The sequence below is a fragment of the Notolepis coatsorum genome (assembly GCF_963971535.1).
Source record: "Notolepis coatsorum genome assembly, chromosome: 9".
Lineage (NCBI taxonomy): Eukaryota > Metazoa > Chordata > Actinopteri > Aulopiformes > Paralepididae > Notolepis > Notolepis coatsorum.
Genome location: NC_140173.1, coordinates 58,202,455 through 58,228,371, shown reverse-complemented (window position 1 = coordinate 58,228,371; position 25,917 = coordinate 58,202,455). Strand labels below are relative to the sequence as shown.

The following is a 25,917-nucleotide window of genomic DNA, read 5'->3' as shown; positions in this document are numbered from 1 at the left end:
ATGAAAGGATGTGTGATCGTGTGTGATCGCGTGTGTGTGTGCGTGCATGTGCGTGCGTGTGTGTGTGCGTGCGTGCGTGTGTGCGTGCGTGCGTGTGCGTGCATGTGTGTGCATGTGTGTGTGTGTGTGTGCGTGTGCGTGTACGTGTGTGTGTGTGCCTGTGCGTGTGTGTCGTGTGTGTACGTGTGTGTGTGTGTGTGCCTGTGCGTGTGTGTGTGTGTGTGTGCGTGCGTGCGTGTGCGTGCGTGTGCACGTGTGTGTGTGTGTGTGTGTGCATGTGTAGGTATCGTCCTCTTCATTCAAGTGTTCTGTTCCAGCAGTTGTTCCATCTCTGTACGGACTTGAGGCCACTTCCCAGCTCAGGTGTTTATCCACTGGGCGCAGACGTGTCGACTGTCATCATCAAATCACACTTATTAAAAAAGTACATTTCTCAACCCGACACAGCCGATTACCCGCACCCACCGCTCAAACCAGATTTGATATGCTTGGATTTGGTCATTAATTCCTGGACGTCTCTCGGTGTGTGTATTTGTGTTACTGAAATAGTTGGGCAGCGTTTTCACTTCCACATGGGAAAGTTATCCGTGCAGTATTTGCATATGATTTAGTCCTCAGCAAAGCCAACAACTTGAAACGTCTTTCGTTTGGACAACCTGGACATTTCTCGGAGACGCCTCCCCCGAAAATAGAGTGGCACCGGTCTCTACGGTTCTCCAAAACTGGACCTTTAATTGCCCCGGCTTTGACTGACTAGGGGGGGGGGGGGGGGGGGGGGGCAGATATGATCTTCAGACAACATTAAAGGCTCTTAAGCGTATTGGAACAGGTGCAGGGAAAAGGTTACACATACTACAGGCTCTGTTGCCTTCTCTCCTAACACGGAGATCACACATGTTCCTGCTTCATTTGAGCCCAACTCTGTCCTCAGATTCATTACTAATGATAGATATGACATGTATTGTTATTTTTATTCTAATTGGTGTATACACTTGACCACATCGTGCACAGTTGTACAGCCCTGGCCCATAATTATATTATATTCTGCTTCTATTTTTATTTAGTTTATACTCCATTTATTTTTATTATTATTATTATTATTATTATTATTATTATTATTATTATTATTATTATTATTATTATTATTATTATTATAGAATGGAATTTAGATGGAATTTCGTAGAATTCCAACTAAAGACAGATTGGGGTTGTATTTGAAGTGTATTTTCATGACTGTTGGGAACTAGGCTAATGGAGGAACCTACTTCCAGTGAATGACGCTAAGCTAGGCTAACGGTGCGGGTGTTCCCTACTCTGAATGCATGCGCAGAGAAGAAAAGGGTATGTATCTGCTTGTCTAACTCCGGGGTAGATGGCAAATAAGCTAATTTCCCCCAAAAGATTGCGTGTTCCTTTAAAGCTTGAGATTCTCCCCTCTGTTGCAGATTTAAAAACCTTGATCTCCAACCTTTGTCAATCAAGTTGTACGTGTTTTAATTGATTTCTTATTGTTAACGAGGGAAACCTCAGTTGCCTTTAGAGTTTAAATAAAGGTTTGAAAATGAAAAGAGCGATCATTCACAAACGCTGTCACAGGTTAAGAAGCACAAAGAAGAGACACGAGGGCTGCGTGTGACGAAGTTTTATTGATTCACAGTAATGATAAATGAAGGGTGATCAACTGAACACTTGAACACGACTCAGTCAGACCAGAATCTAAACCACAGTTATCCTTATTATCCCCAAGACAAAATGTCACGTATAGTCTGTCGATTTCATACGACTTGCATATCGGCGTGGAAATGGAAATATACAGGTTCCTTTGGGAAAGGGAGTTGACATTAAGCGAAATCATCCTTTGTATGGCTAGCTAGACGCAAGCTAGCACCACATGTTACAGTCTATCTATCCTGAAACAAGTAGAGCAATGTCCCTGAGAGTACAGCTTTCACATACATACTACTAATATAATAATAATACTATAATAATAATAATAATAATAATAATAATAATAATAATAATAATAATAATAATAATAATAATAATAATAATAATAATTATTATTATAATAATACCGTAGAATAGCACCGTATAGCTCAAGCTCTCAGCGTACAGGACATAGGACGTAGGCATAAGAGGATAACATGGTTGTCTAACTGGCCGTGTACAACGATATCGCAACACTATGTAACAACAGCATGGATCACGTACAGTAATCAGATTTGAAAGTGAATGTGGTGATGATAACGAAACAAATATATATTTGAGCTGTGGAACTGTCATACAAAATTAAATAACACTTAGACTTATAACACAGACGATGTTAATTATGTCAACTGTACACGAGCACAAAACAATGTAAAAAAAAAAAAAAAAAAACACACAACACACATCATTAAATACTCCTGTTAAACCTCTAGCTCTGTCTAAGATCACTTTCGTCTACAGTTGCTGAAGGGGCAGATTGCGCCGGGACAGTGTGTGTGTGTGTGTGTGTGTGTGTGTGTGTGTCCATCCGTTAACCCTTTCACTACCACACTACACCAAGGGGTTAACCCTTTCACTGCGACAATACAGAAGGTTAACCCTTTCACTGCCACACGACAAAGCGTTAACCCTTTCACTACCACACAGTCTGTAGTGTGGTAGTGAAAGGGCTAACCTTCTGTAGTGTGGTAGTGAAAGGGTTAAGAGTGTGCTCGTGTCTCTTCACACAAGGTGACTAGGCCACAAATAACATGTCCCGGACACTGTCCTTTAGAGGAAAAACATCTAAACGCATTCAACCGCTAAGGACAAGGTGGAAGACAGCAAAGGCACTATATACGGTGGAGGGCGACGACGCAGACAAGCGGCGACAGGCTCGACTCGTAGTTCCACTCTGGCGAGAGTTACACCGTTTAGCGAGGAACTACAAAAGCTACTGCCTCAGCTGAGACGCGGACAGGGCACAGTAAACCTCAGGCAGTGCTAGGGTTAACAAAGAAAATATACTAAAACAGGGCAACTTGTGTACCGTGATGCCGAAGCGTGAATAATATAGTCATTTATTCTGCTACCAGACAAAAATGTTGTTCTCTTGAGGCGCTGAAAACGCCAGCTTGCGGCAGAGCCTGCACAGAGAGGCAGCTCTGGTAGTAAAAAAAACTCTACGTCTGCATCAAAGTTCCTCTCTCAACCCTCTCTCTCTCTCTCTCTCTGACTTGCTCTGTCGTTCTCTCTCAATCTCTCTCTCTCGACTCTCTCCCTCTCAGACTCTCTCTCCGTCTCTCGCTTTGCTTCCGTAAAAGATAGCCGTATCTGTCTCTAGATCCTTGTTCTCTCGCTCTCGGCCCGCACCGCGGCAGCTCCGACGTGTCTGTGTGAAAAGCCGAAGCTGTGGCGCTAACCGTCGCCATAACCCTACGCCTAACCCAAACACATGTAATTAAAGGGCTTTTTATACGGTCTCAAACACTGCCTGCCCGCCACAGTACTGTGGGTTTTCCAGGCCCCGCTTTCACTCCCCTCCGAGCAGACGGTTGTAGGAACAGCACTGTGGATGCAGTTGTTCAACAGATATCAAATGAACCGACATTTAAAGGTGCCGTAAGTGGTATTTCTTTGTTTTAAATAAGTGTTAAATAGCTCTACATTCTGACAGCCATCACTGATATAGAGTGTCTGGTCCGTAGCATGGGTCTTCCAGTCCCTCTGCTCTGCAGTAAACAGAAAATACATTTTCTGGTATCCCTTCCCATTTTATCCAACCAGGAGGGAGAACCCTAGATAGTTTTACTTAATTCAAGAAGTCTTGCCATGCCAAATTTGCTGGCAGATTATTTTACTTGTTACTGCAGAGTGGAGGGACTGGGAGACCCATGTTACTGACAAAACACTCTATATCAGTACTGGCTGTATGTAGAGCTATTATTTTAGCCTGGCTGTAGGTATGTTTTAACATGTAGACCACTTATTTTAACAAAGAAAATGCCACTTAGGCTACAGTAGCCTACCTTTAACTCAACTGCATCACAGGAATGCTGACCCTTTCTAATAACAGGGGACTGTATTAAATATGGCTGCGCTCATTATTGAAGCTATTAAATATTGTATCTATTTCACAGTGCAAGGCATCTAGCATTCTCTTGTTAGCTGTTAGCAAGTCGTAGTGCTAACATTCCTTACCAAACAGTATATCTGCTATGTCAGCTACCACATGTTACAGCTAAAGCTAAAGCTAATCAAGGATGGTCTTTGATTAACAGTAGCCAGCGTTAGCAGCAACATTTGGTTGATGACATTAGCTAAAATGTTTGTAGCTAATGGTAGCGCTGACGCTAGCTAACAGCGAAAGAGGATGTGTTAAATGCTTTGCATTGTGGGATAGATTAGGAGGACTGTGTGACATCATTAATGGGGGCAGCCATAAGTCTACATAATAAAGCCCCCCCACCCAGCATAACACATACTAAATATTATAACCTGAAGTTAAAAGGTAGCTAAGAAACTCATTGGTGAGCATGTAATATATTGTATGTTATGTAGATAAAATTAGTATGTTGAATAAATTAACTTTCACCATCCATAAATAGTACACTGTATATGAAAAATAAGCACAAGTTGTGGATTTCAGTTATTCAAAAACTAAACACATGAAAATTTGCCCTTTCTTGGATTGAAGAAAATATCCTAAAAGTCAAATAGAAGGCTAATTTCAAAAAGGGGGTTTTGCCAAAATTTGAAATACTGATATTCAACAGGTAAAGTGCATCATTAAAAATCATGAAAATAATTTGACCTCTTGCAATATAAAAATCAGTTGACCTCTTGAAATATAAATTCAAGACGAGAAGCAAAAGTATGTAGGCTGTAAATGTTTCGACTACAGTTATACTGTAAGATAATGCTGTTGTTAACAGCATAATTAAAGCTGCAGTACGTACAGTCACTTCGGGAGAGATTAGCAAGTGTGAGTTTATCTACCCAGCAGAAAGAGAGCAAGCTCAGCATCACTTTTCAAGCCCATGCATGCACAACAAAGGCTTTCCAAAGACTCCCAGAGCCAGGACTCTTCACTCCCAGCTGAAAAATAGATAATGAAGAATATTACCCAGCCTCTGATTGGCAGATGTGCAAGAGAAAAAAAAAACCTGTCGATCAAAGGCTGGCAAATATATATATATATATATTTTTTTTTATTCAGCTTAAATCTGCTGGTGCCTCTGGGAGTCTGTGGAAAGCCTTCGTTGCACGTGCGTGGGCTTGAAAAGTGACGCAGACCTTGTTCTATTTCCGCTGGGCAGGGAAACTCACTCTTAATTTCTCATAAATTACCTACTGCAGCTTTAATAATAAAAAAAAAATAATAATAAAAAATGCATTTTAAAACACTGGTCAAATTAAATGTAGTGAGGTTAATGTAAAGGCATACAGTATTGAACGGGAGCACCGAGCGGGGATATACTAGGAGTTGCCAATAACCACCACACAGGGTAAAATAGGTTTAGAGTAGTAGGCTATGGGTAAAATAATACTAACACAAGAAAAGGCCAACTACAGTAGGCTACAGTAGGCCAACCGTGCATCAGACCAATGATTGTCATTTAGATGCAGAATTTCAACTCAAAATCTTTCACTTTCAGTTTTTCCCATGCCTGCCTGTCCTCTCTACTCATGGTGAGGGTATACTATGAATTTCCCTTCATTGTTGGGCCATCCTTGTTTTATAGACAGGTTAGCTATAGTAATATTAAGACCATTCATAGTTACACATTTTTGAATAGCTAAGCTAGTCCACATTCACAAGCGAACGTCAACATTATAGTTTCAATCAAAATCCATTTTACTTCGTTCTTAACTGAAACCCAGACTCCCCCACCCCGACATGTTTAGCCTATAAGGCACCTGTTGTTGCTCTCTTGTTGTCATTGGCTGTTCAAGTTTGAATGTAAGGTCTCTGGGCCGGGCTCCTCTGTGATGTGATGCACTCTGGGGGGTGTAGTCCACATCGGTCCAGGAGTTGGACAGTGCCATATTGTGAGTTCTTTTAGTATTGTGGGTCATCCTGAGGTCCTATAGGACCATGGACTCTAGCGCACCCACCCACCCTGCCCACCATGAGCAGTCTCTGAGGGGCTTCCTACCGGGCCATGGGGGGCGGGCTACACAAAGTTATTAGTGATCTGCCTCTGGTGTTCAAACAGATCTTCGATCTCCGCGCTGTATGCATCTCCTGTTAAGGGGGGGGGGGGGGGGGGGGGGGGGGAGAGACACACGACACACATAGACATAGTCAGACACACCGTAGACAGAAAGGAGGGAACACAGGTAAAGGAAAGGACATGTGTGTGAGAGACAGAGAGAGAGAGAGAGAGAGAGAGAGAGAGAGAGAGAGAGAGAGAGAGAGAGAGAGAGAGAGAGAGACAGAGAGAGAGAGAGAGAGAGAGAGAGAGAGAGAGAGTCTCACCTGCGTGACATCCATACATGTAAGCTCTCTGTCCGTCATATTTGCATCGACATCTCATCACATTGTTCAAGAAGTCGGACTCGGCCATGTCCATCACGGGGTTAACTTCCACCTGCGAGGGGTTAACACGGTTAAATAGTGCTGCTGTTAACTAAGGATGCAGGAATACTATTAGTGGTACTGGGTATCCTCTTAGTAACTCTGTTAACTAGGGATGCAGCAATACTATTAGTGGTACTGGGTATCCTCTTAGTAACTCTGTTAACTAGGGATGCAGCAATACTATTAGTGGTACTGGGTATCATCTTAGTAACTCTGTTAACTAGGGATGCAGCAATACTATTAGTGGTACTGGGTATCTTCTTAGTAACTCTGTTAACTAGGGATGCAGCAATACTATTAGTGGTACTGGGTATCTTCTTAGTAACTCTGTTAACTAGCGATGCAGCAATACTATTAGTGGTACTGGGTATCTTGCAGATCTGAAGCAGAGAATTTCCTGAACACTAGAATCAATAAACAGTAATCTGCGTTTTATCACAAAAATTATTTAGTTCACGGAGGGGAAAATGGGTTATACCACAGTTATTGTTGTCCAATGACCCCATACTAACAGCCTACGTCTATACAGTAAGTTACAGACAGTAAGTCATGTATTGGATCGCTACCCAGAGTTACTGTAAGTCTCGACTGTCCTTTATTGGTTCATTAACACGGAGCACACGGAACCTTCGCTGGATCATCATGACCTCCTGACATGCAGACATGCTTACTACATCACCACCACCACCACCACAGACTCGTTTATGGAAGATGGAGGGAGTTTATCGCTTCATTGTTCCGCCCCCTACGTCCAATATCTACCAGCCGGGCCAGACGCGTGGAGAAAAGGGACAGAATTGGAGTAATAACACTGCATGCTCCTCGAGATCCACACACTGAGAAACCCATTAGAAGTAAAGATCAACTGGATGTCAAACCGTGAGTGGGCCTGTTATTAAAGGGCACTCTCGGCCGATATTGTTTTTATAGTCCATCTCGTTCACGTCCATAAAAAGTTGGATGACTTTTCCATGCAGTATTACCGTTCGGAAAGATAAACGCGCCGTGCGTTTGCTTACGCACTTTAACATCTAAACGACGTTCCATTTGGTGAGACTGGGCCACAGCCGGACATGATGTATCGTTATACAGTAGCATAGAGTAGCACGGCACTTCTGCCTCGTCTCCACTAGCCAGGGTTTAGCCGTGCTGTGGCCTTGTCTCCACTAGCCAGGGTTTAGCCGTGCTGTGGCCTTGTCTCCACTAGCCAGGGTTTAGCCGCGCTGTGGCCTTGTCTCCACTAGCCAGGGTTTAGCCGTGCTGTGGCCTTGTCTCCACTAGCCAGGGTTTAGCTGCGCTGTGGCCTTGTCTCCACTAGCCAGGGTTTAGCCGTGCTGGGGCCTTGTCTCTACTAGCCAGGGTTTAGCCATGCTGTGGCCTTGTCTCCGCTAGCCAGGGTTTAGCCATGCTGTGGCCTTGTCTCCGCTAGCCAGGGTTTAGCCGTGCTGTGGCCTTGTCTCTACTAGCCAGGGTTTAGCCGTGCTGGGGCCTTGTCTCTACTAGCCAGGGTTTAGCCATGCTGTGGCCTTGTCTCCGCTAGCCAGGGTTTAGCCATGCTGTGGCCTTGTCTCCGCTAGCCAGGGTTTAGCCGTGCTGTGGCCTGTCCGGCACACAGTTAGTGTCTCCATTGTCTTTAGAACCTGGTCGAACCTGGCTGGACACCATTCTCATCCTGGCCAGACCTGACCGGGACTGTATCATCGTGGTTTAGCTCATGTACCACATTGTCATTGTTGTGAATGGCCTGGCAACCGGAGTGTTTACAAGAAACGCAATCGAGACACAATCCCAACCATACCATACCAAACCTGGCCATGGCTATAGCCCCAGCCAGACTGAACATAGCTAACGGAGACAAGACCTTTTTTTCAAAAAAAATTCATGTGGCAAGTAACACGTTGCCAATTCTTTAAGGAAAGCCTGTCGTAAAAGTATTTTACAGCTGCCGTTTGGAAAGTTGTGTAATCTGACAAAGTCTCGTCCGCGGCGACAATAATAACGTGCTGTTGTTCTGTTTTCTAGCTGGGGGTGTTTGGGGTGTAGATTTGGTTTCAACATTTGGGGGGGGGGGGGGGTACTTTAAGTGTGGGGTCTGTGGGTCCTACCCGAAGAAATTGAGCGTCAAACACTTAATTTCCTGCAAATTATCCCCCAATTCATGCCGTTTCTGCATCGATTTATGGTGGAAATGTCTTTATTTATGTAAAGAAAAAGACAACACTCAGGTACCAGCTGACACAAATGTAATGGAATATAATGCAGTATTGCTTTCAAATATGTATTCTATTTATTATATAGTTACAGGTAGTACAGGTAGTTGATATTAGCTATATTTTTTTAGTGGGACAAATTTACCACTTCTTGATATCAAGGGGGACATGTCCCCTGCAAGCCCCCCTAAAAGCTCTGTGGGGGGGGCAGGGAGGCAGATCACAACCCCCCCCCCCCCCAAACCCTTGTCACAGAGAAGCGTGGCGTGTTTATCAGCTCCGCCCTTTGCACCGACGCAGCGATGTGACAATAAGGGCTGATTTGGCAGAAACGCAGGGCTGGTCCCAACGCGTCGTTACACACTGGGACCACAGCGTGCAACAGGAGCGCTGTCACACGTTGTGCTAATAGTCTGTTATTTTACAGTGCGACTCCACATGACTGCTGATACAACCGTTCTCTTAAGCCGGGCCTGGTGATAACACTGAGAAGCCATTTACTCTAATGGGCGGCTCTGTAAACTGCTACACCCACTTTAAGTGCAGGTTACAAACGGCTACACTGAGAGAGAGAGCGGAGAAGGAAGAAAAATGGAAATCTTTAAGAACTTTTAGTGAACGCACAAAAAACTACCTCCGTATTTTCCACAGTAAATGACCGTGTTGGACGTCAGTGTGCCGGTCTTCCTGTAGAGTTGCAGGAATGTGTTCCTTTAGTGAGAAAGTGGCTATAAAAAAAAAGAACAGGGCAGGAGAAATTCCTTGGTGGCAAATTAGCCGTTCCTAATGGAAGGGGGCACGAGGTGGCGTGTGACTGAGGGGAGACCCTGGTTAATTTGGGTAATTGGTGTGTGTGTCTCATTAACTCTGGGTGGTTCAAGGACGAGGGGTTTTCTGGGTCCGTCTCTGAAGATGAGGGGAGCGGGCCTTCATCTCTCACTTTACTAGATAAGTGAAAGAACAGTGCCAGCGAGAGGACCGTAAAGGTTGTTTGTGTTTTTCAGTGTTGCGACCGTGGTAACTAACTACACGTCTGTCTGTCTGTCTGTCTGTCTGTCTGTCTGTCTGTCTGTCTGTCTGTCTGTCTGTCTGTCTGCTTGCCTATCTATCTATCTATCTATCTATCTATCTATCTATCTATCTATCTATCTATCTATCTATCTATCTATCTATCTATCTATCTATCTATCTATCTATCTATCTATCTATCTATCTGCCTCCCTGTATACCTGTCTGTCTGTCTGTCTGTCTGTCTGTTCTCATTATCTCTCTATCTCTCTTTCTCCTCCCTCACCTCCTCTCTTCTCCCTCCTCTCCTCTCCCTCCTCTCCTCTCCTCTCCTCTCCTCTCCTCTCCTCTCCTCTCCTCTCCTCTCCTCTCCTCTCCTCTCCTCTCCTCTCCTCTCCTCTCCTCTCCTCTCCTCTCTCCCTCCTCTCCTCTCCCCTCCCCTCCTCTCCTCTCCTCTCCTCTCCTCTCCTCTCCTCTCCTCTCCTCTCCTCTCCTCTCCTCTCCTCTCCTCTCCTCTCCTCTCCTCTCCTCTCCTCTCCTCTCCCCTCCCCTCCTCTCCTCTCCTCTCCTCTCCTCTCCTCTCCTCTCCTCTCCTCTCCTCTCCTCTCCTCTCCTCTCCTCTCCTCTCCTCTCCTCTCCTCTCCTCTCCCTCCTCTCCCTCCCCTTCTCCTCCGCATGGTGCATAACTGTGGCAGGGTGCCGCTTTGTAATTACGCCCTGCTCAACATGCCTAAAATACACATCGTTTGTGTATGTGCTTCTGTCTGCGTGTGTGCGTGTGTGCGCATGTGTGTATTTGCGTGTCGCAGGGACATTATGGGTGAATTAAATAAAGCCGTCTCCAACACTTCGGGGAGGTGTAATTAACGGGGAACCAGATTGAGTGTAACCTCTCTGTAGGATTAGGCAGCAGCGGTAATTAACAGCAGGTTACACTTGAACCCCTCTCCCGCGACCATGCTGAGATCTAAGAGCCGCGGCACACTGCGGCATGCTGGGATTAGTAGTCTGAATAGCAGATGGGGGGGGGGGGGTAATGGAGAACGGAGCCTTTGATGTGGTCTGGAGGGGTGCCCACAGCGACACAGCCGATTGACACGGGACCGAGTAATGACAGAGAGATGGAGGAGTGAAAGGGACCAGTGAGGCTGTGTGGTGGTCTGGTGGTCTGGAGGTCTGGAGGTCTTGAGGTCTGGAGGTGTTCTAGATCTGCCTCACAGAGAGCAGCGCATGAGACGGTCTAATGGATTTTGGATTTTCACGCACCGATTTGAATCCGATTTTAGAATGGAACAAACTCAACTGAAGACAAGCTGGCGACCTACTGTACTGTACTGTACCTACCAAAGCTGATAGCACCCGTACCAGACACTAGCCAAGATGTACGAGAATGTGGCTGGTGTTTCACGCTCTGACTGACACTATGGAATCTCTACGACCCAGCCCGCCAAGACTCTTCAAACACCTCTGGATTATATGCATAGTATTGCATATAAAGTATTGCACATTGCTCCTTGAGCAAAACACTTAACCCCAAATTGCTCCCGATGAGCAGGTTGGCACCTTGCATCGTGTGTGACTGTGTGAGTGAATGGGAAAAATGTGAGAGTGGATAAAAGCGCTATATAAACTCACCATTTACCATCCATTTACCATTTTTATTTGGTTATTTGGTTATTTGTGTTGATAACAGGCTGTATCTGTAACGGTTCCAGGGAGGACAATGTAAACAGTGGCCACAATGTAAATAGTGGTCACAACAATGGGAACAGTGGTCTCCTACCTGGTCTCCTACCTCCCTCTAGTGGCCAGATGATATAGATGGTGCAGGCAATCATTTACATTTACATTTACATTTAGTCATTTAGCTGACGCTTTTATCCAAAGCGACTTACAAGTTCTGTACGACAAGCCATCAGGAAGGGCACAACTCTATCAGCTGAGCAACAATGTTCATCAAAGTGTTGAGTGCTACAGTGTAGGTTAGTTTATTAGGACAAGTGCATGACAGTACGGTTAGTTAGGGTTAGATTTTTTTTTTTTTTTTTTTTCTTTTTTTTTTTTTAATTCAGATAATGGTTGAAGAAGTGCGTCTTTAGTCGACGGCGAAAGATTGGACGTGATTCGGCTGTCCTAACTGGGGTGGGTAGTTCATTCCACCATTGTGGGGCAAGGACTGAGAATAGGCGACTCAATCATCACACCGATATTGACTATTATGATGAATATAATTAATGTGATTTCATGGTGTGTGTTATTGAATGTCCCTTCCCCTGTGTGATGTGGTTCCCCTGCCTGCTTGTGGTTTTGTAATTTGCTTTTGTGTTTAGTTGGTTGTTGTGGTGTTTTAGACTGGCCTGGCCAGGTGTGGCCAATTGTAATTAGTCAGTGTATATATGTGTGTTCGGTCTTCTTCTCATACCTCCGTTTTCCCTCGTTCCTGTCGACGCCTCCGTACCATGTAGTGTTGTTGTCTAAAGTAAGTGTTCGATAAGTATTTTGTTTTGTTGCCTTTCCTTTTCGTGTTCACAGTTCGTTGTTCCTCAGTGCCAGCCCGGCTGCGTCTGTTTTGTTGTTTTGTAACCCTTTGTGCCCTTGTTTACCGGTTGCTCTTCAAATACAAATCATTATTTTCTACTCCCTCGTCTCTGCCTCCTCTCTCGTCACCGTTGTCCTGCAACATTGGGTTCTACTCTCCTTCCCTCACTACCCCCATTCCTAACAGTGTCAGGCAACAAACGCATTCAGGCAGGGGAAAGGACTGTGTGTTTAACACGTTAACTGCTGCTTGTAACCTACTGACTGGTCAAGTGAAAGTAGTCTATCTGTTGGACCACAACTAAGTCCTTGCATTGGAAACACTGAGAGCTGTGACTGTAGGGCTGTCCCCGACTAAGGATTTGGATGGTCGACTATGATTGACCAAAATGTGCCGTTAGTCGAATATTGGTCGGCTAAATTTTTTTTAAATAAAATAAAAAAGTATAATATTTTTTAATTTTTTTTTTATCATTCCATTTGGGCTGTGGGGGGTGCTTAATGTCTGAAGGAGTCGACTGAAGGCTCCTTGTCCTCTGCAAAAGCATGCAATTGGTCCACTGACGGATACATCTTGATATTTGTCTAGTCTAGTGTGTTCATTAGATGGGTGAAATCCTCTTTCAGTGCCTCTGTGCCTGTTTTCTTAGGCAGTTAGCCTCTGGTATGCGTGCCATTAGCGTTAGCCACGCTTCTAGGCCTCTTTTCTTTTGGAAAGAATGATAAAAAAAATTATAAAAAAATTATATATATTTTTTTTTCGACTAAGAGGTTGGCTAGTCGACTACGGCTACTTTCGACCGATTAGTGGTCTAATAATACTAATAGGGGTCAGCCCTATGTGACTGTATGGTTTTGATTGACATACATCCACTACTACAGGGTAGGAGTCAGGGACAGGAAATTATCTCTGACCTGGAATATGTAGTCTCCTGGCTTAACGTCCGTCACGTCCACCCACTGGCAGTCGATGTCGTGGCGATAGGTGTCCCAGCAGCCCGCCGAGATGCCCTGGTCACCCATGTTGTAGCAAGAGAAACGCTTCTGGAGACCTGAAACACACACACACAAAACAACACGCCGCTCTTAAAGCTTGCTTTTTGTTGACATTGATTCTTAAAGAGCCATCAGATCCCTTAACACTAGCACAGCCGACAAGGGATCAAATGACCTCTAGGCATTTTCAATAAATGTATCCTCATCATTCGGTCAAGCTCCAGCTCTGTTGTCACTCAATGACTTTTCCTAAAAGTACCCGTTTTATCTGGCACTGTTTCTGAAATTTCAAAATGACTTCAGGAAAATGTAATTAGAACGTTATTCCACATATTGGCCGTTGGAACAGACGAAAGTCACAGCACTTTGCGAGCGTCTAGCGCAGGGGTGGCCAAGCCGTGGCTCGCAAGCCGCATGTGGCTCTTTACCCGTCAATGTGTGGCTCTTCCATCAAAAAAAAAAAAAAAAGTATAATATTTTTTATTTTATTTAATTTATTATTATTTTTTTTTTTTTATGTCACTCAAACCTACATTTCATTGTGGTAAACCTCATATTTTTATATTCAGAGGTAATTATATAGTTTACACTGTTTATTTTTCTCATATTTCTCATATAAGCTGTCGGGTCATCTGACCCATTCCTGGCGGGAATTAGTGGCATTTTCTCCATGGCTGTGCTAGTGTTAAAGTTGGTTGACAGCCCTACTTGTAACGGTAGTGAACATTACCTTCGGGGCAGTAAGTGTCCTCCAGACAGAAGCTGGCTTTGTGTCCCTCTGCCACCCTGGTGCCATTCAGCGTGAGCAGGTCGTAATGCGTGAACACCTCGATGCTGTGGTAGTGCCTGGAAGACAACACAGAGGACAGACACGGTGAGTGCATGTGCACGTGTGTGTGTGTGTGTGTGTGCGTGTGTGTGTGTGTGTGTGTGTGTGTGTGTGTGTGTGTGTGTGTGTGTGTGTGTCTGTGTGTGTGTGTGTGTGTGTGTGTGTGTGTGTGTGTGTGTGTGTGTGTGTGTGTTCACAAACTTCATGCTAGTGCATGCATTTGCCTGTGTGTCTCTCTGTTTGTGTGTGTTTTTGTATGTTTTTGAGTGTTTAGGCGTGCATGTATGTGTAAATGCATGCATGTGTTTTTGTGTGCGTGTGTTTGTGCGTGTACAAATGTTCACAAACTTCATCCTAGTGCCTGTATTTGTGAGCATGTGCATGTGTGCATTTGCCTGTGTGTGTCTCTGTGTTTGTGTGTTTTTTTGTATGTTTTTGAGTGTTTAGGCGTGCATGTATGTGTAAATGTATGTGTGTGTGTGCGTGTGTGCGTGTGTGTGTGTGCGTGTGTGTGTGTGTGTGTGTGTGCGTGTGTGCGTGTGTGTGTGTGTGTGTGTGTGCGTGCAGGCATATCTTGCTCTCCTATAGTGCATTCACACCAATGGAACGCTAGCAGCAACACTAGCTGCTTACAGCCCTTAGCCTAATGACCTTACTGCTACAACATGGCGGCCGCGGCGACACCTCTCACAGAACCCCGTTCTAACGCCTGCTAGCCTGCGTCGCTCAACAGCCCTGTTTACCTATTCCCACTGAATAGGGGGCTTTGAAACACACATACATAGCGCTGCTGTGTTATTGTAAGAGATTAACTGAGGCGGGCCTAGCCCTGGCCTAGCCTGTCCTTTGTGTACAACAGCCGGCACTGTGGGGGCGAAGCGGACCGGCTCGGCGGCGGTCGTTTCCACGGAACGCGCGGTCCTCCGCGGACAGCTAATGAATCTGGAGGGATGACGACATGGCGTTCGGGGGGGGCCACCACCCGTAACTCACAGGGACACGTCTGATCTCACACAGCCGACACTGTGGGCTTCAAACGGCGCCTTCTTTTCCCCCTCCGTGGCGACGGAGCCCTGAGCACGAACGCTCGTCATCTGACAGGGAACAAGCTGCCCTGATGGGCGGGGGGGGGGGGGGGCTTATTTCTGAGCGGTAGACGGGGAAATGGAACTGGAGTGGTTCTGAGGGACAATGTCATGTATGTCACTAACAGACTTAAGGCCCGGCTATAGTAGGCCCACCGACAACGGGTCCTGTGTGTCGCTGTGCACGGAATGCTACCTGTAGGGACCTCTGGTCGACCAGCGTCTACTGTACACGTGTTGAGGTCACACTTCCATGTGTTTTCGTACCGTTAGTGATTCAACTCAATTAAATCCAATGGGACGTTAATTATTATGCGTCATGGAGGCGGTTATGCTGCTACGTCGTCACAATATCGCTTTGTTTATCGCTGCCTTCCTCAGAATGTTCTCTGTGTTCCTCAGAATGTTCTCTCTGTGTTCCTCAGAATGTTCTCTGTTCCTCAGAATGTTCTCTGTTCCTCAGAATGTTCTCTGTTCTCCTCAGAATGTTCTCTGTGTTCCTCAGAATGTTCCTCTGTTCTCCTCAGAATGTTCTCTGTTCCTCAGAATGTTCTCTGTGTTCCTCAGAATGTTCCTCTGTGTTCCTCAGAATGTTCTCTGTGTTCCTCAGAATGTTCTCTGTTCCTCAGAATGTTCTCTGTTCTCCTCAGAATGTTCTCTGTTCCTCAGAATGTTCTCTGTTCCTCAGAATGTTCTCCGTGTTCCTCAGAATGTTCTCTGTTCCTCAGAATGTTCTCTGTGTTCCTCAGAATGTTCTCTGTGTTCCTCAGAATGTTCTGTGTGTTCCTCAGAATGTTCTCTGTGTTCCTCAGAATGTTCTCTGTGTTCCTCAGAATGTTCTCTGTGTTCCTCAGAATGTTCTCTGTTCTCCTCAGAATGTTCTCTGTGTTCCTCAGAATGTTCCTCTGTGTTCCTCAGAATGTTCTCCTCAGAATGTTCTCTGTGTTCCTCAGAATGTTCTCTGTTCCTCAGAATGTTCTCTGTGTTCCTCAGAATGTTCTCTGTGTTCCTCAGAATGTTCTCTCTGTTCCTCAGAATGTTCTCTGTTCCTCAGAATGTTCTCTGTGTTCCTCAGAATGTTCCTCAATGTTCTCTGTGTTCCTCAGAATGTTCTCTGTTCCTCAGAATGTTCTCTGTGTTCCTCAGAATGTTCTCTGTGTTCCTCAGAATGTTCTCTGTGTTCCTCAGAATGTTCCTCTGTGTTCCTCAGAATGTTCTCCTCAGAATGTTCTCTGTGTTCCTCAGAATGTTCTCTGTGTTCCTCAGAATGTTCTCCTCAGAATGTTCTCCTCAGAATGTTCTCCGTTTTCCTCACAGCTTCCACTACAGCTTCCACTACAACAATAAGATCCAATAAGATCACGAAGGAACAAATTCTGAATGCCTGTTCAATCTAGCTAAGCTGTTTTGTCCATATTAGATTAGATTCAAATGTATTGTCATCATACAGCACAAGTATAGTACAACGAATAGAAGTTTGGCATCCAAGTGCAAATGTAACAGTAAAGTGCAATAGTGATATACGAGTAATAGTGTGAATCTGATGTATGTACAAAGTTGTAGTGTTCATTTATTTTATTTTATTTAACCTTTATTTAATCAGGAAGTCCCATTGAGATACAAGATCTCTTTTGCAAGGGAGACCTGGCCAAGATGACAGCAATAACATTTGCAATACATCAGACAGCAATCAAATGTGCGATACACCACACAAGAACACAATAAAAGTGCATGTATACAATATACAATACATCACATGTAAACACAAAAACACAAAACAGAATAGTCTACATAATAGTAAAAGTGTACGACAGTAAAATACAGGGTAATACAGTAATTTAGCAGTTTTTCAGTTGGGACCCGACTAGAGAAAGCAGCGACATTCTTCTTGTAGGAAGTTATGTAATACAGATTTAAATTGGCAGAGGGAAACCAGGGTATCTAAGTGGATAATGGTCCTGTAGCCCATTCCATGCCCAAGGTGCGAAGCTTGAAAAAGCTGTTCTTCCTAGTTCAGTGTTTATTCTCAGGTTTTTTTAAAGTAGCCATCTTGTGGACCTGGTATGGTAGCTGCTAGAGGCAAGGCTAATTAGGTTGGAAAGATATAGGGGAAGCTTCCTATACTATATAGATATAGTATCTACAGATATGTAAAAAGGATTATATGCAGGTACCGTATGCACAGACAGATGTGGATAGATATATATATATATATATATACAGTAAGAATAAATACATCTATATGCTATATACAGCTTTAATGCACACACTGTAAGAAAAAAAGCTGCACGAAAACGGTAAATGTCTGGCATCAATGGTTTCCAAATACTTAAATTACAGTCAAATTAAATACATTTACAGATTACAACCTTTATTTAATGGTTAATATTTTGATAAAAGATCATTTACTGTATTTTTATGGTATTTACACTTAAAGTAGAAAAACAAAGGTACTCTGTAAAAGTGAATTTCCTGTGAAGAACTTTTTTTTTTTACATTGCATGCTATCATATTGTATACTTGTCATTTTATACTGACAATACATTTGAATTAGGGATGTCCGATATTATCGGCCGATATTGGCATTAAAATGTGAGTTTTTTTTTTTTCTTTTTACATTTCTAGAACCTTTATTTACCCAGGCAAGCGAGTAAGAACAAATTCTGATTTTATTTATTGTCAAAAGTATGCATAATGTTGTGTTAATTCCACAACAAGAGATATGTAATGTTAATTACCTGAAATTATTCCGTTTTGGGGGGGGGGGGAACCCTGCATATATCGGTATCGGTTGATATCGGTTGATACCGGTATCGGAAATTAAGAGTTGGACAATATCGGTATATCGGTATCGGTAAAAAAGCCAATATCGAGCATCCCTAATTTGAATAAAATCGAATCTAATCTAATCTAATCTAATCCCGTACCTGTGACACTGGTGCCATGTCCAGCTCTCTCTGGTGGCCTTGGGTCTGAAGTCGGAGCGTCCCATGTTCATGATGCGCGAGGAGAAGCGGAGGAGGCGGCGGTGGCCGTAGGGCCAGTTCATCCGGGCGGCCGAAGACGACAAGCAGTTCTCCTCGTTGGCGCAGGTCAGCAGGTGGAGCGGCCGGTCCTCCAGGTAGGCCGTCTCCTGGACCAGCTGGGCATCCAGCACCAGGTCAGGGGCAGCTGGGGGGAAAAAAAGGTTCAAGTTCAACCGGATTTTTGGAATCGTAGGTTAAATGCCACTGTCTCCTACAACCCTGGGGTGTGGAAAAACAAACAGTTTAGTTCTGCTCGGCTTTAATTGTCGTGTTTAAAAGCAGGTTAGTGTTTGAGACAATGAAACGCGTACTCACAAGGATCCCCCTCCCCTCCCCTCCCCTCCCCGCATCGCATCGCAGTAACAACCCGACCCCAGCCAGCAGCTCTCACCACTAACACAAAGGTCTGTGTTTTGAATTACACAGAAGTCTATAGGAACCAGACTTGCTTCCTAGTGAAAACGCTACTTGGGTTTGATGATTGAGTAGTGTTTATCTTTCATGCCTGAATAGTGTTTATCACACAGGTTTCTGTCGGCTGGCTGGAATTTACCCACACGTCTCCAGTGCCACACTAACTGGAGAGACAGGTGAGGTGCCACATGACTCACTCTCTGAACAGGTGACCCCCGCGGCTTTTGTTCCGCCCCCCCGGGGACAGTGGACGTGGTTGTTACGGCGACACTGCTGGATTGACAGTTCGGTTCCGACGCAGTGGGTTCCGCTGAGGATCAATTCGGCCGCGTTGGGATCTCCGGTCCAGTACCAGGTGTCCTGGGGAGCGGGGGGGAGAGAGAGAGAGAGAGAGAGAGAGAGAGAGAGAGAGAGAGAGAGAGAGAGAGAGAATGACAGAGAAGGAGTATGAAAGATAAAAAGAGAGAGGTCGTTTGACAACAGAGAAAGAGAATGGAGGAGAGGGGGGAGTTTTAAAGAGAAAGAAAGAAAGAAAGAAAGAAAGAAAGAAAGAAAGAAAGAAAGAAAGAAAGAAAGAAAGAAAGAAAGAAAGAAAGAAAGAAAGAAAGAAAGAAAGAAAGAAAGAAAGAAAGAAAGAAAGAAAGAAAGAAAGAAAGAAAGAAAGAAAGAAAGAAAGAAAGAAAGAAAATGTGTCAGTTTTCTTGTGACGTCACAGTTGGTCAGTGATGGTTACGTGTTGCTTGGTTGTGTTGCTACCTGGTGAGCGCTGGCTGCAAAGCCCATCCCCAGCTGTCTGCAGACCACCATGGCCTCGTTGATGCCCCAGCTCTCACTGCAGACAGAGCCCCAGCGCTTACGACCGCCCACCTCCATCAGCACCTCCACGCGGCCCTCTGACCGCACCCTGCCACCAGCCAACCTCACCTGAAGATCAATGATATAGATGGAAATCAAGCAGTCATTCAATCAATCAATCAATCAATCAATCAATCAATCAATCAATCAATCAATCAATCAATCGATGGATTGGTAGAAAACTAAAAAGAGGCTGTTTGACAAGAGTAGCACTCAACAATGAAAACAGTATTGTGTAGTGTTGTGTTGTATTGTGTTGTATCCTGTTATACTGTGTTGTATCATGTTGTGCTGTGTTGTATCGTGTTGTATCATGTTGTATCATGTTGTATCATATTGTGTTGTGTTGTGTCATGTTGTATCATGTTGTATCATGTTGTATCATGTTGTGTTGTGTTGTATAATGTTGTATCATGTTGTATCATGTTGTGTTGTGTTGTAGTTTCAAGTTCAAGTTTCAAGTTTCTTTAATAACTGTCATACAGAAGTACAGAATACTTTTATACAAAATGCTTCTTTCTGTTACGCTCCAGAGACTGTGCTAGACAAAAGATAAGTATGAAATAAAATAAAATAGTATAGCATGTAAAAATAGAAGTAAAAATAGAAGTCACGTACGTAGACACAGTGTTCAGTATATACATATGTACAATGTTCGATGCAGAATAGAGTAACTGAGTTACCATACAATATACAATATACTATGCAATATACTAATATACAATACTATATAGTGCAAAGCAGAAATGGGATGAGGTACAATTTAGGTACCATTTACAGTAAGGTGTACTGAGGTATGGGTTGTAGTGCAAATCCTTTACCAATAAATATAAAGTGTGTTTAGGTGTTCTAAAGTGTGGAGAGTGGGTGCTGCAGTGTGTTGTTTGTTTAAAGTGAGTGTGTGCGTGTGGATGTGTGTGTTGTGAGTGCATTTGATGGTTGTTGCATAGTGTTATTGTTCGTTGAGCAACCTGATGGCCTGGGGATAGAAGCTTCTTCTGAGTCTTTCTGTGCTTGCCATGAGACTCCGGTATCGCTTGCCTGACCGCAGCAGTTCAAAGAGGCAGTTGTTTGGGTGGCTGGAGTCCTTAATAATTATCTTAGCCTTACCCCTGCACCGCTTGTTGTAAATGTTCTGGAGAGTGGGAAGCCCCCCTCCAATTGTGCGTTCGGCTGAACGTGCCACTCTCTGTAGTCTGCTTCGGTCTTGTGCGGTGCTATTCCCAAACCAGGAGGTGATATTGCCAGTCAGGATGCTCTCTATTGTACATGAGTAGAAGTTCTTAAGGATCTTCTGACTGACTTGGAACTTCCTTAGGCGCCTGAGGAAGTAGAGGCGTTGTCGTGCCTTCTTCACAACACTGTCAATGTGTGTGGTCCATGTCAAGTCCTCGGATATGTGGGCTCCAAGGTACTTAAAACTGTTCACTCTCTCAACCGGTGCCCCGTCGATGCTGATGGGGGCTGTAGTCCCTGACCCCCGACCTCCTAAAGTCCACAATCATCTCCGTTTGTTTTGCTGACGTTCAGTGAGAGGCTGTTCTCCTGGCACCATCCCGCCAGGACCTTGACCTCTTCCAGGTAGGCCCTCTCGTCGTTTGCAGAGATCAGGCCCACCACTACTGTGTCTTCAGCAAATTTGATGATTGTGTTGTTGTTCCGCTGAGCCACACAGTCATGTGTGTACAGGGAGTAGAGGAGGGGACTCAGAACACAGCCCTGGGGAGCCCCTATGTTGAGGGTGATGGATGAGGAGGTGCAGTTGCCTGCTCTCAACACCTGGGGTCTGCCCGTCAGGAAGTCTAAGACCCACTGGCAGAGATCATAGTTCAAGCCCAGGTCCCTGAGCTTGGCTATGAGTTTGGAGGGGACTATGGTATTGAATGCTGAGCTGTAGTCGATGAATAGCATTCTCACATAGTTCCCCTGCCTCTTGTCCAGGTGTGATGCTGCTGTGTGCAGCACATGGGCTATGGCGTCCTCTGTGGACCTGTTGGGGCGGTATGCAAATTGCAGGGGGTCCAGGTTGATGGGGAGGGAGGAGCAGATGTAGCCCTTTACTAGCTTCTCAAAGCACTTCATGGCTATGGAGGTGAGAGCTACAGGGCGGTAGTCGTTGAGGCAAGCAGGCTTGGATTTTTTAGGTACAGGGATGATAGTGGACTTCTTCAGGCAGGTGGGGATGACAGCCTGTTCTAAGGACAGGTTAAATATGTCAGTGAATACCGGGGCCAGTTGGTCGGCACAGACTTTTAGGACGCGGCCGGGGATGCCGTCCTTAAAGGTCCTCCTCACCTCATGCTCTGTTACCCTGAACACTGAATCGCCATCAGCAGACCCTCCCCCCCCCCATTGCCGTGGCTTGTAGGCTGGTGTTGTTATTCCCAGCCTCAAACCTTGCATAGAAGGTATTGAGATCATTTGCTAAGGAGATGTCACTGTTCAGTTTGAGGGAGGTGCCTTTGTAATCAGTCATCGTTTTGAGGCCCTGCCACATAGCTCTGGAGTCAGCCTGTTCAAACTGAAGTTCAATTGTATCATGTTGTATCATGTTGTATCATGTTGTATCATGTTGTATCATGTTGTTGTTTTATCTTTATTAGTTGTCATACAGAAGTACAGAATACTTTTATACAAAATGCTTTTTTCTGTTACACTCCAGAGACTGTGCTAGACAAAAGGATAAGTATAAAATAAAATAAGTATAGCAAGTATAAAATAGAAGTCACGTACGTAGACACAAGTGTTCAGTATGTACATATGTACAATGTTCAATGCAGAGTAGAAGTAACTGAGTTACCATACAATATACTATACAATATACTAGTTACAATATACTATATAGTGCAAAGCAGAAATGGGATGAGGTACAATTTAGGTACAATTTAGAGTAAGGTGTACTGAGGTATGGGTTGTAGTGCAAATTCTTTGCCAATAAATATAAAGTGTGTTTAGGTGTTCTAAAGTGTGTAGAGTGGGTGCTGCAGTGTGTTGTTTGTTTAAAGTGAGTGTGTGCATATGGATGTGTGTGCTGTGAGTGCATTTGATGGTTGTTGCATAGTGTTATTGTTCGTTGAGCAACCTGATGGCCTGGGGATAGAATAATGTTGTATCATGTTGTATAATGTTGTATCATGTTGTGCTGTGTTGTATCATGTTGTATCATGTTGTATCGTGTTGTATCATGTTGTGCTGTGTTGTATAATGTTGTATCATGTTGTATCATGTTGTATCATGTTGTATCATGTTGTGTTGTATCATGTTGTATCATGTTGTGTTGTATCATGTTGTATCATGTTGTATCATGTTGTATCATGTTGTATCATGTTGTGTTGTATCATGTTGTATCATGTTGTGTTGTATCATGTTGTATCATGTTGTATCATGTTGTGTTGTATCATGTTGTATCATGTTGTATCATGTTGTATCATGTTGTATCATGTTGTGTTGTATCATGTTGCATCATGTTGTGTTGTATCATGTTGTGTTGTGTTGTATCATGTTCTGTTGTGTTGTATCATGTTGTATCATGTTGTATCATGTTGTATCATGTTGTATCATGTTGTGTTGTATTGTATCATGTTGTATCATGTTGTGTCATGTTGTGTTGTATTGTATCATGTTGTATCATGTTGTATCATGTTGTATCATGTTGTGTTGTATTGTATCATGTTGTATCATGTTGTGTTGTATTGTATCATGTTGTGTTGTATTGTATCATGTTGTATCATGTTGTGTTGTATTGTATCATGTTGTGTTGTATTGTATCATGTTGTATCATGTTGTATCAAGTTGTAAAAAAAAAAAAAAAAAAAAAGCCAAGTGACAAAATCTCCCCATGGTTAAATAATAGCAGTGTTGGTCAGACAAAGAGAATCTGTAGAGCTGCTGAACGAAAATGGAGGGAAAGCAAGCTCACAGTCCACTGCGATATGTATAAGGAAGCCATGACTGCCTATAACAAAGAAATACGAGTGGCAAGAAAGGACTATTTTTCTAAGATTATCACAGAGAATGTTGGAAACTCTAGAATATTATTCTCAGCCATCGACCAGCTACTCAACACTGCCCCCACCCCTCCACAGTCATCTGCATCAAAATGTGAAGAACTAACATTATTCTTCAATAACAAAATAACTTCAATTAGAGCCAGCATTAGTCCTGATACAAACATGGACACCATCAGCAAACCCTGCAAAAAAGTTACCATAGGAAAATGTGCTTGCATTACATCAACTGAGCTTTACAAAACTGTCATGGAATGTAACTCCTCCACTTCCTGTATTGACCCTACCCCACAGCATTTTTTTAAGCAAATATTAGAGAGTATTGCAAGTTATGTCCTAAATATTATAAATACATCGCTTCTGACAGGTATTTTCCCAGACGCATTCAAAACAGCTGTCGTAAGACCCTTACTAAAGAAACCCAAACTAGACAGTAATGTACTAACCAACTATAGGCCGATATCCAACCTCCCATTCATCAGCAAGATACTTGAAAAAACGGTCTCAATACAAATAAACTCCTTTCTCAAAGAAAAGAACATCATGGAGGAATTTCAATCAGGCTTCAGAACGCACCATAGCACTGAAACTGCTCTTACAAAAATAATTAGTGACCTCAGAATAAACTCTGATGCAAACAAAGTCTCAATTCTCATCCTATTAGATATAAGCGCAGCGTTTGACACGATCGATCATGATATCCTAATAAATCGTCTAGAAAAGTTAGTTGGTCTTTCTGAGTATGTATTCAACTGGTTCAGAACATATATCAAAGGGAGAAAATATTACGTCAGGCTTGGAGATCATTCTTCTGAGAAACATGACGCCTACTTCGGAGTTCCACAGGGAAGCTGCCTTGGTCCATTATTATTCTCACTATACATGCTGCCACTCGGAGACATCATTCGAAAACACAATGTATGTTTCCATAGTTACGCAGATGACACACAATTGTACATCTCTGCTGAACCAAATTATCACACAGCTATAAACTCCATTTCCGCCTGTCTCTTAGCAATAAACAAATGGATGACGAACAACTTCCTAAAATTAAATGAGGGCAAAACTGAAATCCTACTAGTCGGTCCTATAACAAAAAGAGAAATGTTACCTAGAGCAATATGGGGCAACTTACTCCTTGGATCAAACCCAAAGTTACAAGTCTTGGTGTTATAATAGACTCAGACCTAAGCTTTAAATCACACATCAACAAGGTGACAAAAACATAATTCTCCCACCTTAGAAACATAGCTAAGGTACGGCCGTTTATAAATCAAAAAGACACTGAAAAACTAATCCATGCCTTTATCTCAAGCCGACGTGACTACTGTAATGCACTCCTCACTGGCCTCCCAAAAAAAACAGAACGACTCCAACTCATTCAAAACTCGGCAGCTAGGCTACTAACTAGAACCAAGAGGAGAGACCACATCAGTCCAGTATTAGCTAACCTACACTGGTGTCCGGTAACATTTAGAATTGATTTCAAGGTCCTCCTCCTTATATACAAAGCACTAAATGGAACAGGACCAAGCTACATTGAAAATTCTCTAGTCAACTATGTGCCTCCTAGAACATTGCGATCATCTACTACTGGTCTATTGAAGGTTCCAAGCCACAGTCTAAGGAAAATCGGGGATGCAGCCTTTGCAAACTATGCACCAAAGTTATGTTGTATCATGTTGTATCATGTTCTGTTGTATTGTATCATGTTGTATGTGTCGTATGTTGTGTTATGCTCGTACCGTGCTCTCCAGGCCGGTCATGGGGACGTTACAGCGAACCGAGGCGTCCGTGTTGTGTTTGAAGGTCCACAGCGGGACTTCCTGGAAGAGACAGTCCAGGATGGAGCGCTCTGACCCCAAACACTGGACGTTGTTCATATGGATGGGACCGGTACCTGGAGGGAGGGGGGGGGGGGAAAGAGGAAGGCAGCATTAAAGAGGAGAAAGAAAGTTCATTGTATTCCAGTGTAACATTCATCTGCCCTGTGAGAGTGAGTATTTCACCTCCCAGACAAGATGGCATCGCAATGCAATCACTCTGAGCGCAGTTAATCTACCTGCTCCCTAGTCTGGCGGCGAGCACGCCCTAGCACAGACGCACACAGGTAAGTGAGCGCACATGCAAGCACACACACACAAGCACACACATGCGATCCTTTAAGGGTGAAGAATGACTGGGATAACATCTTGAGAGAGAACCTAACATGCTTCTCCTCCACTCAACAACATGATCGCGGCGAAGGTGAGAGTATAAAAGATAACCATCTATTGTGTTTATTTTTCATAGGAACACAGAGCAGGCCCTCCCTCACTGCAGCCAGACCTTAACGACGAGCGCTTCCTATCTGCCAGGAGAGAAAGGGTCCTGCCAGCCGGGCCGCCGCGCTCGCCACC

The 25,917-nt window shown here is 43.9% G+C and overlaps 1 protein-coding gene across 1 annotated transcript in view; it reads right to left on the bottom strand.

The window, feature by feature from the left end:
- Positions 1-1,627: 1,627 nt before the first annotated feature.
- The window catches only part of loxl4 (lysyl oxidase-like 4), a 41,524-nt gene continuing 17,234 nt past the window's right edge, over positions 1,628-25,917 (bottom strand). The window contains exons 6-13 of the mRNA XM_084321880.1: positions 25,264-25,418; positions 19,413-19,580; positions 18,854-19,016; positions 18,144-18,387; positions 14,033-14,148; positions 13,222-13,358; positions 6,449-6,560; positions 1,628-6,214 (exon numbers count right to left, since the gene is read on the bottom strand). Coding sequence (XP_084178006.1) covers positions 6,144-6,214; positions 6,449-6,560; positions 13,222-13,358; positions 14,033-14,148; positions 18,144-18,387; positions 18,854-19,016; positions 19,413-19,580; positions 25,264-25,418 — 1,166 coding nt within the window. The 3' untranslated portion in view covers positions 1,628-6,143. The remainder of the gene's footprint in view (positions 6,215-6,448; positions 6,561-13,221; positions 13,359-14,032; positions 14,149-18,143; positions 18,388-18,853; positions 19,017-19,412; positions 19,581-25,263; positions 25,419-25,917) is intronic.